The sequence below is a fragment of the Nelumbo nucifera genome, chromosome 1, assembly GCF_055504915.1.
Source record: "Nelumbo nucifera cultivar China Antique chromosome 1, China Antique-T2T, whole genome shotgun sequence".
Taxonomy (NCBI): domain Eukaryota; kingdom Viridiplantae; phylum Streptophyta; class Magnoliopsida; order Proteales; family Nelumbonaceae; genus Nelumbo; species Nelumbo nucifera.
Genome location: NC_142649.1, coordinates 152326814 through 152341257, shown reverse-complemented (window position 1 = coordinate 152341257; position 14444 = coordinate 152326814). Strand labels below are relative to the sequence as shown.

The following is a 14444-nucleotide window of genomic DNA, read 5'->3' as shown; positions in this document are numbered from 1 at the left end:
AACTGCCCAACACACACCATGGGAACTTGGGGCTGTTCCCCGGTGGTGTTTGTCTCTGTGCCGCGTCCGGCGTTGCTGGATGAGGCCATGAGTTGAATTTTTCAAAGAAGAAGAAAAGGGTATGAAAGTTTTGGAGGGAGGCCTTTTGAAGCGATCCCACAGACGGCGCCAATTGATGATGCACAATCTGGCTGGTCTTAGTTGTCAATGATCTTGCCTCTGAACTGAGTAACAGGGACCTGAAATGGAAGGAGAAGAGAAGCTCCGGGGAGAACCCGGCGTAAGGGCTCCGAAGCTCAAGTTAGAATCCTTCAAAGGCAAGATAAACCAGATAGCGCAAAAGTTAGCATACCTCGCTCCTGGGGGGTAGGAGCCTTTTATAACCACCTCGTGCACTCACTTCCAGGCTTCCGTCAGATCGGGCATGATTACTTCTGAACTCCTGCCAGTTCGGATGTCATTTCCTCTGGCCGGACAGAACCGCCACTGTTTCTTTTGTCGGAGCCGTCTCTGCGGCTAGTGACGACGGTTGCAGGTGGCGATAGCAGGAAGCCGTTTGAAGTGCGGCTGTCAGGTGTCAGATCCCAAATCAGTCAGGTGCGTCGCCCTTGGATACGGACGTCCTTGGTTTTGGGTACGTTTGGTCAGCCTGGTGTTAGCCAAGCGAAGTGTTGGAGTGCGAGCGAGGTGTCTTGAGTTCAGTTTGGAGTGTTCCGAGCTGCCACGGGCCAGCTCGGGTCACAGCTTTGCGAGGCTTGGGGCCCGTGTGCTCCTTGTAGGGATCTCGGGTTCTCAGTAGGGAGCTCCGAGTTCTTAATAGGGAGCTCGGACTCTTGGTAGGGAGCTCGGGCTCTTTTCAGGGAGCTCGGGCCCTTGGTGGGGAGTTCGGGCTCCTAGTAGGGCGGTCTGTAGTTCGGGATCAGTAGCGAGCTTGGACTTTGCTTTCGGTGCTTGCTTCGGGCGCTCTACTGTCCCGAGTTGCTTGTTTCTACCACTTGTTGGGTAACTGCGAGGTCGGGCCAAATTTCCCTTCATCACCTATTACCAGTGTAATTTGTGGTTTTTCTAAAGAACTAGCACTACAAACAATCACCATATATATCATCTAAAATAAATGTTTTTTTTTCCTCCTTAAGCTTTCTATGTTTTCCTAATAAAGTCTCATCTAAAATAGTTTCAAGGACAGATGAAGTTTCTTAACTAAATGGCTTAATCATGTACTTTGATGCAATGTTTAGAATATCTACAATCTTTTTTTTTGGGAAAATTCCTTATTAGTACCTTATACTTTAGGTATAGTGCCATTTTGGTCCTAAGCTTTCAAAATGTGTCAATCTAGTACCTGTCGTTAATCAGTTGTTAATCAACCTTTAAGTGGCATTTTAAAAAGACACAAATGCCCTTCAAGTGTCATCTAATTTTTTTATCAACCATCCAAACGTTGGCAAAAAATTAACAGTCCCAAATCCTTGCCTCTTCTCATCAAGAAAATTGGGGTTAATTTTTTTGTCAACTTTCTTGAATAGAAAAGGCAAGGATTTGGAATTGTTAAATTTTGTCAATGCTTAGATGGTTGATAAAGAAAATTAGATGATACTTAAAGGGCATTTGTGTCTTTTTAAAATGCCACTTAAAGGTTGGTTAATAGCTAATTAACGGTGGGTACTGGATTGACACATTTTCTTGAAAGGCAATAGCACAAGAACCATCTCTGATTCGAGAGGCATTGAAATTTTTCTTGATCCCCTCCCTTTAGGTGGTATCCACCCAATTTGTCTCCAAGTAAATGTTTTATCTTGCTTGCTGGGGGGGGGGGGGGGGATAGATTTATCATTAAGCTCTTTTCGTTCATGTTTTTCTAGAGGAGCCATAGGATGCATAATAGCACATTTCTCCTTATGTATGCCCATGGGATCTTTACACTCTGAGTCAAGAGAGCACCACCAGTCAGCAATGTTTTGATGGTCGATATTTGGATAGGATAAGTTCTAGCTAGAAGCCATCCAAACTTGATTTGCATAGGTGCAACTCTTGAAAACATGATTTGTATCTTCCTCTTTCCCACAAAAGCCATCAATGGGAAAACCTTTCTTAAGAAGAAGGGCTTTTGTGGAGAGACGACCACAAAGAAGGAGAAACAAGAAAGTTTTAATTTTTTGGGGCAACAAGAGCCCCTAGATTTTGCTTAGCATCATGTTTGGCTCTCTTAAAACTCTTGTGGTAAGGCTGGCCTCATTATATGTCGACCTAACCGTAAACTTTCCTTTAGGCTCCGTTTGCTTCGTGGAAAGATTTAGGTGGGATGGGATGGGAAAGTGTAAAAATTCATATTTCCCTTGTTTGGTTTTATATGGAGAAAATAATGGGAAAAACACTATTCATCATCTCCTACCTTCGGATAGTGCCATCGGAGATGATGAATAATGCTCTCCTAGTCTTCCACTACCCACCACACTACCGCACCGTTGTACGCGATTACATTTCCGTGCAATAGAAACGTGCACGCCTGCAGATCCCTCAAAAGCATCTCCCCAGCATAAGCGACTGTTGGGTTCAATTCGCAGATGACAGTTCACTGCCATTTGGAATGTGGTTGCCTTGGAAGGAGGGTTACTGTCAGCTTCAGTATCGCTGGTTAATCTTAGCTTCAGTGTTTAGTATAGCTGGATTTCAGCTGGTTAATCTCAGCTTCAGTATCGCTGGACCTGTTAATCTCAGCTTCAGCCTTGACTGTTAATCTCAGCCTCGACTAGTTATTATCACTCTGGATTTCAGCTTCAGCATCGCTTCTCTGCTGAAATGAAAGATTCTCACTTCGAGGGGCGTCAGCAGAGAACGTCACCTGGCGACTGTCCTCAAAGAAGGGGAGGTAGCAGGTCGCTGATGGTTTTGGTGTGACCCCTCCAGCTCCTGCTTCTGGGTTCGAACATCACTGTCACCGAACCAGCTCCCCTTTTGTATTTTCCACACAAACCGTTCCTCACTCCCTCCTCTTTCTCAAAATTTTCCACTGCGGTCATAGTGCGACCTCAAATCCATGATTTTGCGATCTGACATCCCACATATTTCTCATCCCATCCCTCTCTTTCCCTCAAAACAAATGAGAGAAAAGGGGAGCTGGTTCGGTGACAGTGATGTTCCTTTTTTCTCATCCCCATCCCACAAACCAAACGGAGCCTTAGGATCAAACCTTCAAAACATTCCATCAACAAACGGGGCTTGAGCGGAGAAGGATTGTTTTGATTTTTTGCCACACTTCCAAGGGAACTAATTCCCGAATACTACCTTCTTTCCACACCATTCTCTCAAAATCAATCAACTTAGCAGAGATTATCATTTGGGTCGATTGCTTGGTTAGTGATTTCTTTTTATCAGCCCAATTGTCTTCCCAGAAATTTACTGAATTACCATTCCCTATCATCCAACCAATACTTTTTTTAGGAGATGTCTCGATTGGTGGACCCCTTCACACCCAAGAAATGCCTTTGGCAGTCTTGGCTTTCTAAAAAAATTCTCTTCTAAGGTACTTACTTTAGACAACTTACCCATAATTTGTTTTGATCGTTTAGAACTTTCCACCCAAGCCCGCCCCATCTCTTAGGGGTGCACACTCTCCCAATTTATTAGATGAATTGGCTTTCTGTCATATTCTTTTCCTAAAGGAAGCTTCTCTACATCTTATTTATATCATTTATAGTGTTTCTTGGGATTTTGAAAAACCTCATAATGAATTGAGGCATCATGCTCGTGGTAGCATTAATCATGGTGATTCGGCCTGCAAGAGAAAGGGTATTTTTCTTCCACCCAGTAAGCTTCTAGGTACACAAAAGTTGGGTATCGAGCATTTATTTCAAAAGATACAATAACATTTTTATTTATTTTTTCAGCATAATATATTAGACAAGTAGACAAGGATGGGCATTAACATTTGAATCCATTAGAATACCCAAACTCTCAGTATTTATCGTGCCATATTGCCTCGATACTGATACAATACGCACAAAACAATGCGATTTGCTTTAAACCTTGTTTTAATGGATAGAATGGTCAAATAACAAAATATTCAAGTGTTTGTAATCAACCCAACTTCAGCCTCAATTGTGAAGGACCTCATAACCTCTTTAATAACTTATTCTCTATAAGACAAAGCAGTTCAGCCATTGTTATCAATGCCCCCCTATTCCCAATTGTCAAGAAGAAATCAGATATGTGTTTGTTTCCTTAAAATCCTAAACATAAATTTATTTATTTTTAAATCATTTCCTGTTGTCAAAGAATGGCATCACTTTAGATCGTCAGCTTCAGCTAAACCTATAGGCGAAATCACAATAGAGGTAATTCAATATCATGGAAGTTTTGTTTTTTAATAGGTTGTGGAACATTTTAAGGTGGCACCTGGAGTAAATTTTGGGACTAAAAAAACTAATAGGTTGTGGAACACACCATGATAGTTTGTTTTGCAAATGCAGATTTGAATGACACCCAAAAACGAAAGGAAAAAACAAAAATAAAGAGAAGTAAACAGAGAGGACATACGAATTTACGTGATTCGGCTTATTGCTTATATCCATAGGCGAAAAAGGAGTATAAATCCACTATAAAATCAGCAATGGAGAAGAATACAGAGCTGAATATGAATAGGTTTGGATCCCAAATCCCAAATACACCCAGTCTCTCAACTTTTCTTACAAGACAAAGACCTAAATATACAAGAGAGAAAAACCCCAAAATGCATAACTCTTCATATTCGGTTTGGATCCTATAAGCTGAATATGAATCGGGTCTGTACTCTTGCAGGATGCTCCACCCCAGCACCCCCAATGATTTTCCTTTGAGTTTTTTCTCCACTTAATTTAGAGCAGATTCATGAAGCGGGTCAAAATAAAGAATTCAAGACACAACCATACCAGTTTGAAAATAAATAATCTTGTAGTTGATGGAACATACGTAAATCTCGTGTTCTCAACCACACCAATGGCATTTTGGCTTACGTTTTGCAATATTTGATCAAATATATCTTTCACCTAAATTGTTTATACACCTTAAAAGTTAAACCTGCTATAGAACACACATACCATAACCTACAAAATTCTACTTTGGAGTGTGTAGTAGTTAAGAACATGTGATTCTAATCACACCATAATAAATTCCCGTGATTCAGAACACGTCACATCTATTGCAAGGTTCAAAGTATTGGAAAGGCAATTTTAAGAGACATCAAAATACACTTTGGATACGCATGCGTATTAGAGAAGATAGGCATAGATACTCATGGAAACATTATAAATACTTCAATAAATTATAAAAATACATCAATAACGCTAAATATAAGACCTCAATAAAGAATATATAAATTTATATATTTTACTGATTTTATGAAGAAATACAAAATAGTTAATTATAATTTCATTAAAAAATCTACGCTTAACTATAATTTATAAATTATAATTCTTAAGTTTATGGGATGGGAAAAACCCAACTCTCCTATCCAACCATAAAACATGCAATTAGACAACTTCTAAGTGAAAATATAAATAATAACTATTTATTATTTTATTTTCAAAAATTATAAAAATAAATAAACATTATACAATATATTCAAAAAGTAGTTATTAAAGAAGAAATTTCAATTGCTTTCTGGATATGATAAATCATCCATAGAATTATAATATATTCAGCCATTGTGATAAAATGATAAAATATAATTAGTCAATATTTATTTTCAATTCTAAAAATATAAAATAAAATAATTATTAAAGAAGAAATTTCAATTTCTCTATGGATATTATAGATCATCCATAGAATTATAATATATTCAATCATTGTGATCAAATGGTAAAATATAATTAATTATAATTTAATTTTAATTTTAAAAATATAACAAATAAAAAATATTAAAAAAGAAATTTCAATTGCTCTATAGATATAATAGATAAATCTATTGATCTAAAACATATTACGTCTTTATGGGCATGTATTTTCCCTAAATATCTTCATAAAATTTCCATAGATCTACTCAACACAAAAAATTATGATTTTGAACGTAACAAATGTAAATCAACATAGATTTAAACATTTAAGGAAAAAAAAAGAAATATATTATAAAAAATGAAAAAAAAAGCTTACTTATTTTTGTCATATTTTTTCAAAATTTAAAAAATCTTAAAAAAATAACAATTCATGCTTGTTTCTTGCAAATTTTTGAACATCTAGCACTCTAGGAATGAGGTTTAGAGTTTTAAAGTCATTTAAGGGTAAAAAGAGAGCTTATTTCAACCTTTCAGGGGAAAGAAACTTGCTTCCCCCCACCCCCTTACCCCCCTTTAATTTTTTTTTTCCAGTTTTTGGCATATCTTTTTCAATACACCCCAAATAAGACAATACCCCCCTTATTCCAGTTTTTTTTTTCCAGTTTTTGGAAAAAAGACGATACCACCCATTTTCCACTATCCCATATCAGACTTTTAAATATACGATACACCCATCATTTCGAAATTTGAAACCTTGCCTATTGGACTTTAATACTCTACACCAAAATCATGCTATTTCATTAAATAATCTCAAGCAGGTTATTGATCAAATTATGTTCTATAGGCCATTTATCCACCATCAACATGTTAAATAGCATATACATCACCTACATGCTACAATACCACAGGATGGAGAATGGATCATGGACATACATTACAAAGTTCAGTAAAATTCGTCAATTCTAATTCCATGGGAGAAAACAAAAAGGATTTCCATAGAAAATAAGTGAAGGATCATGCTACAAAGTTTGATTAGTAATACACTGAAACTCACCTTATATATGGGGGAAGGTATAATGTGAAAATAAGATAATTTTCACAAGAAAACTGTAATAATTGAATACAAGAACATTGGAAATGAAAACAAAGAAGAAAAATGAAAATGAGGTACAAAGGAAAAGGAGAAGGGGCAACAAAATGGATCTGGGAATTATGAGCAACCAAAACATCTTCTTACAGAACCAAAGCATTGTTCGTAGAAACCTGATGGCACTGGTGATGGTTGAGACTCGGGCTTTTTGGAAGAAAGATGCTTAAAGAAAGCTCTTACTGCTCCTTCTACTCCATCCTCAGATTTGATAGCTTTGGCTAGTTTCATTGCCCGCTCCTTCACCTGCAATGATTGTTAATAGGTCCATAAATTTTGCTTGCTGTCCATGAAAATCTAAAATGCTTTAATAAATTTGAAGGATTTGAGAACTATGGACAGTAGATCGGATACCCTTAGCTTTGAACTACCAAAACCAATTCCCAATTCTCAAAACCTTTCTTTTGTGGGGATGCTTGCACCCATAAACAAGTTTTTAGATTTTTTTTTTTTTTTTTTTTTTTTTCTGGGTGGGGTGGGGGCTGGGGGAGGGGAAGTTGGATTTACAGTTTTGGAATTCTCTCTTCATACCTTCTTGCTTTCACATGAGAAAGATTTTTCCTTTTTTCTTACTGGTAGATGAGAGATAATTATGCATCACTGATCTGATCAGTTTCTCCAAACACGGTTTATAATGGTTTTGTACATCTTTTTTGATTTGTAGTCATTACAGGGTGGCAGTAACTGTCATATAACTACCTTCTACCTAGTGTTTGCAGAACTGAATGAGACTTCATCTCATGGAAGCAGGCCCATGACATCCATCCTTGGATTGGAAACAATGCACTTGAGAACACCCAACAAGGGAAATATATTCTACAAAATTGTTGACTATTACCTCAGAATCTAACATGAACATAATCGCATCAACCAGCCTTGGAAGTGAGAACTCATCAACCGGGATAGGGGCAGGACCTACTCCTCTAGCATGCACTTGTTCTCCCCAGAAAGGTTGGTCTCCGAAGAAAGGGACAATAGTTGTTGGACACTGGATATATGTAAAAAATGTGTTATTAGCCAGTAGAACAAACATTGAATAGAAACCAAGACAAGAAAACATGTGATCACAGATACCGCAGCTTTAAGGCCAGCAGCTGTTGTTCCGGCACCCCCATGATGTACCTGGAAACAAAGTTGAAAATGAATGCCACTTCTAGATTAATACTGAGAGATAAGTTAGAAAAATAGAATTAAAGTAAAAATGCAAATTGAAAACAATCAATGTCAGAAATAATTAATTTGAGCTGAGGCTGAAGCCTATAAATTTCTTTTAATAATGTAGTTCTAGAATGCTGAAAACATCATAAACATCACCGGAAGGATCTATGCATACAAGTACTTTTAGAAAATACTCATTCACCACTCACTCTCACATTAAGAATTTATTCAGAAAAGCCACTGACCTTTGTTACACATTATTTACAGTTCCATGGAACCATTTGATTTTTTTTTTTTTTGTTCAATTGCTGGTTTTCTTTGTATGTAGTTTTTTTCCTGATTGGTAGCTGGGAATTTTTTGCTCAGTGAGTACAAATACAAATATGTATGGTGCAAATACAAAGTTTAGAAATACAGTATAAAAGGTTTTGTACTGTACAGATTTGTATTTGACTCTTCCCAAACTGAGCCTTTACAATATTAGGAATGATGTAATATTTAGTGTATGCTGCAAGGGGCATTTTGGTCTTTTTCTTCCTCTTTTAAGTTGTACGTTCGCCCTAGCATATATGATAAAAATACTGGTGCTGCCAGTATGAGTTTGAGTCTTCTCTCTTCTCCCTTCTCTTCTCCTCCTCTCCTCGCCGCCCTCTGCTCTATTGATTGCAACATGGTATCAGAGCAGGACAGTGCTCTATAAATCATCTCCTGCAAGTCGAAACTCTTTCCTGTTCCTCTGGACTGCGAAGTGGAAGAGACACATGAACTCCATTTGAAGACTGTTCGTTCTTGCCTGTTTTCTTGGACTGCAACTGATTCATACGATACCCAGAGGCCAGTGGATGACTGACCGAATCTCCCTAAGAGATCATTTTTTTTTCTTCCTGTGTTTTTTGTTGTTCCTGGGCTAGAAACTACAGAGACCCTGGACTGAATACGAACAGAAGCTTTCACCACCTTTTTTTTAGTTCTTGGTGTTGAAACCAAGAACTGATTAAGTTATTGTGCTTGACCGAATGATATAAAGGGAGTTCATCCCTCTTCGTGGGTGTGAAGACCCAATAATCTTCATGTTTGAAGAATCTGGTAGGTCATAAGTGACCTGGTTCGATTGATAGAAGGCAGCAGCCTCTTTAAATGATTTCTGTAGTTCGTATTGCATTAAGAAGATACCTCTCAGGTCTGTGAAAATCCGAGACAGAAAGAACTGTGCTCTGTTTTGAGCAGTTTTTTTGTATTTGCCTAGTTGGGTAAGGACTGTAATCAGTTTGTGTCTGCTGCCTTCACTTGGTTCAAATGAATTCTGAAGAGTCTGCAACTTCAGAAGCTACCTCACATCAAGGAGGGATGTCTGGTGGTTATGAGACCCTGCACTTTCCTATGACCATTACTCCCTTGGACGGCAGAAACTATTGAGCTTGGTCCAAGGAGATGCGACTGTACATCACTGTCAGGGGTAAGACTGGATATATAACTGGGAAGACAAAGGAACCTAAAGCTGGTACTGCTGAGTATGATAAGTGGGACCAGGAAAATTGCATGATAATGTTTTGGCTCTTGACCTCAATGCTGCCTTCTGTCAAGCAAAATTTCATGTGGGCTGAGACAGCAAAAGAAATTTGGGATCAAGCCAAGGCAACATACTCAGAACAGAGACACTTTACACGGATTTATCAGCTGCAGGCTGAATCATCAACATGCAAGCAAGGTGAGAGGAGTTTATCAGCCTACTACTCTGCTCTCACATCTGTCTGGAAGGAATTAGACTACTACCAAACCATTGAATGGGAGAGTGAGAAAGATGCCTAGGCCTACAAACAGTTGGTCTTCCAACAACGGGTGTTTGCTTTCCTTCTTGGCCTTAGCCCCATGTATTAGCCTATCTGGGTACAGATTTTGGGCAGCAAGGATCTCCCGTCTGTCTAAGAGGTGTATGCTTTAGTTCAGTCTGAGGAGAGTAGGAGGTCTGCTATGAATCCTCCTGAGGGGGAGACCATAGCTTTAGCTGTAAGAAGTAACACCAATTCAGCTAGGAAGGGGGAAAATCAGAAAAAGGTGGATGATAAGGATAAATTGTGGTGCACTCACTGCCAAAAGTCTAGACACACCTGTGAGACATGTTGGAAACTGCATGGAAAACCGAAATGGGCACATGAACTCAACAAGAAATCAGCAACAGAACAGAACAAGAAGCCAACTCAAAAGAAGTTCACCTCTGCCAATCTTTCCTCACATGAGTCTCCGGATTGTCCCTTTAGTTCTGATCCCAAGGAAGATATTATCAGCTCCTTCTATGACCATTTGGAGCAGTATGGTAGGGCCATCAGACAAACAAATTCTAGACCTGCACCTTCCACCTCATTTGCTTCTTCCTCATGTAACTTAACCTCTGCTTTTCATGTGACTACTGATCCCCCGGAGTCTCCGTGGATTGTTGACTCTGGTGCCTCCAACCATATGGCTGGTAAGTCAACTTTGTTGCAATCATATACCCTTCTATTTGGAAAAGATAAAGTGAGGCTTGCTGATGGATCCTTCTCCTCCATTGCTGGTCGAGGATCTATATTTTTACCTTTTGATCTCTCTCCTACCCGGGGTAAACTTGATCCTAAGGCAGTTATGTGTGTTTTTCTTGGATATCCCCTTTCTCAAAAGGGTTATCGTTGTTTTGATCCAGTCTCAAGAAAATATTGTCTCTATGGACGCATTCCTCGGATCAAAATATTGTTTTGATCCAGTCTCAACGTGTTATGGACGCATTCCTTGGAAAGACGTACCATCGCCGTTGGCAGCAACAGGAACCTGACCCACCGCCAGATTAGATTAGATCATCTTGCTTGTTCTTATCTTATTCTATTGCTCTTATCTTATCTTGTTAGTAAGTTATCAGATTAGGATTAGTTTATCTTATTATCAGATTAGGATTAGTTTATCTTGTTATCAGATTAGGATTAGTTTATCTTATTATCAGATTAGGATTAGCTTATCTTATCCTTAGCAAGATAGAATTGGAAGTCTCCCTATTCAGCAAGGAGACTCCCTAAGACTAGGACTCTTGTAATCTCCTATTTAAGGAGACACCATTATTGAATGAGGATATCGAATATTCAGTCAAGAAAGAGTAAAGGAGAGTTAGGTGATCTCTTGAACAAATCACCATTAGGGCGCCTAGATAGGTTCATCAAGAGCAGGGAGGAACAAGGGAAAACAGAGGGTTTCCCCCGTGGACCGACCTGTGACGAGATCCTATTCGCGGGCCCATAACACAACGTTATGGAAGTCAAGGCCAACAGAGTTCAATAGCCAAGGGACAACCTGAGACTACGCAATCAATGCCATCGGACTGTCAGGAGCTGAATCAATGCCCTCACCCAGGTACTATTGTTCCTGTTGAAACTCCTAAACCCATTGACATTGACACTTCAAATTGTGATCTAGACCTTCCTATTGCAAAAAGGAAGGGGGTTAGATCATGCACCACACACCATCCCATGGCTCAATTCTTATCCTATGAAAATGGCTCACCTTCATTTCGTGCTTTTCTATCTAAAATTGATAATGTCCCAGTTCCTAAAAGTGTTACGGATGCTCTCCTTTCTCCTGAGTGGACAAAGGCTATGAAGGAAGAAATCAATGCCCTACACAAAAACGGCAAATGGGAGCTTGTGGATCTTCTCGAGGGAAAGAACCTGTAGGGTGCAAATGGATGTTCTCTATGAAACACAAGGTAGATGACACAGTTGAGAGATACAAGGCTAGATTGGTTGCAAAGGGTTTTACACAAGTGTATGGTGTTGACTATGCTGAGACTTTTGTCCCTGTGGCAAAAATGAATTCTATCCGGGTTCTTATCTCTTTGGTGGCAAACCTTGATTGGGAGCTTCATCAACTAGACATTAAAAATGCCTTCTTGAATGGGGATTTGGAAGAGGAAGTATACATGACTCAACCTCCTGGTTTTTGTGCTAAAGGTAAAGAGTAGAAAGTGTGCAAATTAAAGAAGTCCTTATACGGCCTAAAACAATCACCAAGGGCTTGGTTTAGCAGATTTCATCAAGCAATTCAACAAATGGGGTTCAGGTAATGCTAATCTGATCACACACTCTCTGTGAAGAAGGAACAAGGGAAAACAGCAGCTCTGATTGTTTATGTGGGTGATATTTTCATTATCGGTGACTTGGCCTCAGAGATACAAAGGTTAAAAAGATCTTAGCTACACAGTTTGAGGTGAAGGATCTAGGTCCATTGCGTTACTTCCTTGGAATTGAAGTGGCCCGCTCCCAACAGGGCATCTTCGTCTCTCAAAGGAAGTACACCCTAGATCTCTTGAAAGATGCAAGAAAGCTTGGGGGTCAAACCTGCCGAAACTCCTATAGATGTGAATCATAAACTTGGGGACTGTGGTGGTGAAGTTTTGGAGGATTCAAAGCAGTACCAAAGACTTATGGGGAGACTACTCTATTTATCCATGACTAGGCCTGACATAGCATATGTTGTGGGGATTCTCAGCCAGTTTATGCATGCTCCTAAGGTAGCACATATGGAAGCGGCAGACAAGGTACTGAGATATCTGAAGAAATTCCCAGGGACAGGCCTATTGTTCAGGAAACATGGGCATATGAGAGTTGAGATTTACACTGATGCTAACTGGGCCGACTCGGTAGATGACAAGAAATCCACGTAGTTACTGTACTTTTGTAGGGGGAAACCTTGTTACTTGGAGGAGTAAGAAACAAAGTGTGGTTGCTCGATCCAATGCAAAGGCGGAATATAGGGCCATGTCATATGGAGTTGCAGAGCTACTGTGGATCAAGAACCTTTTAAGTGAATTGGGTTTCCAAGCTAAAAACCCTATATCACTCTATTGTGACAACAAAGCAGCTATCAACATTGCTGCAAATCTAGTTCTGTATGATAGAACCAAACATATTGAGGTTGATAAGCATTTTATCAGAGAGAAGCTTGAGAAAGGAGAAGTTTGCACCCCTTATATCAGCTCAGAAGAACAACTTGCAGAACTCTTTACTAAGGGATTGGATTCCTTGCGCCATTATGATCTATGTGACAAGTTAGGGATGATTGACATCTATGCCCCAACTTGAGGGGGAGTAATGTAATATTTAGTGTATGCTGCAAGGGGCATTTTGGTCTTTTTCTTCCTCTTTTAAGTTGTACGTTCGCCCTAGTATATATGATAAAGATACTGGTGGCGCTATTCGGCTCAGCTCGGCTCGAATCCACCCCTAGGTAAATGCATTAGAAACAAGAGGTTTTAAAATAAGTAGGACTAAAACAGAAAATATGATAGGTAAATTTAATAATATTAGAAGTGCAAATCAAATACTTAGGGAGACCAAGAGATAACTCAATGTGAGCTGTCTAGATACCTCAGTTTTATAATTCATAACCAAGGAGAGATTAAGGATGGTGTCACCCATAGAATTAGAGCAAGATGGGAAAAATTGAGGAGTGCATTTGGAGTTTTACGTGATAGGAGAATACCACTTAGATTAAAAGAAAAATTCTATAAAACAGTTAAAGGCCAGCTATGCTATATGGAGCAAAGTGTTGGGCAATCAAGAAGCAACATGTCCAAATAGAGTGTGGCAGAAATGTGTATTCTGAGATGGGTGACTGGAAAAACTAGAAAGGATAGGATAAAAAATGAAGCCATTCATAGGAACTTAGGAGTAACTCCAAGTGGTGATAAAATCATACAAGTGCTTTGTATTGTTTATTGATGACTGTATCACGTATACTTGGATATATTTTTCTTAGACGAAAGTTAGAAGTGTTTCCAACATTCAAGTGAGTACCCTCTACTCAGACTCAAAGGGAGACAAATTCGAAGGAGAATTTCAATATTAACAAATTTGTTAAGAGTACACCTTAGCAGATGGAGTTGCAGAGTGCAAGAAGCAACAAATAATCTCTAATCATCTACTAAAGCGGAGTATAGGGCTACGTCATCTGCATGTAGTGAGATCATTTGACTACAATCTCTCTTTACTAAATTTGGTGTTGATCTTCCTTCATCTAATCCTCTCTATGATGACAATTAGTGCAACCAAGATTGCTTATGATCCTGTATTTCATGAGAGAACTAAAAACTAGGGTTGTACATGGGTCGGTTTGGTTCGGTTATACATAGTTTTGTCAACTGAATCGACTATATCGGGTTGACTACTAAATCAATCAAAACCGACCCAAAGAAATAAAAACCCGACTTGCAATAAAAACTATCGGTTGGTCGATTTGTTCGGTTTCAACCAAGACCTCCTTCCTCCTCTTTATTGATAGGACTTAAAGCCCACAACCCAAGAAATTTTATTCTTTTCTATCATTCCATATACAAATCAACTTAATTCAAAACACAGGAAAATAAGAAA

General features: G+C 38.9%; 1 protein-coding gene across 3 annotated transcripts in view; it reads right to left on the bottom strand.

Moving 5' to 3' along the window:
• Window positions 1-6721: 6721 nt before the first annotated feature.
• The window catches only part of LOC104587908 (sterol 3-beta-glucosyltransferase UGT80A2-like), an 87202-nt gene continuing 79479 nt past the window's right edge, over window positions 6722-14444 (bottom strand). For all 3 annotated transcript variants that reach the window (XM_010245686.3, XM_010245685.3, XM_088894747.1), the window contains 3 exons: window positions 7972-8019; window positions 7736-7885; window positions 6722-7143 (listed from right to left, as the gene is read on the bottom strand). In XM_010245686.3, the coding sequence (XP_010243988.1) occupies window positions 6961-7143; window positions 7736-7885; window positions 7972-8019 (381 nt within the window). In that variant the 3' untranslated portion in view covers window positions 6722-6960. The remainder of the gene's footprint in view (window positions 7144-7735; window positions 7886-7971; window positions 8020-14444) is intronic.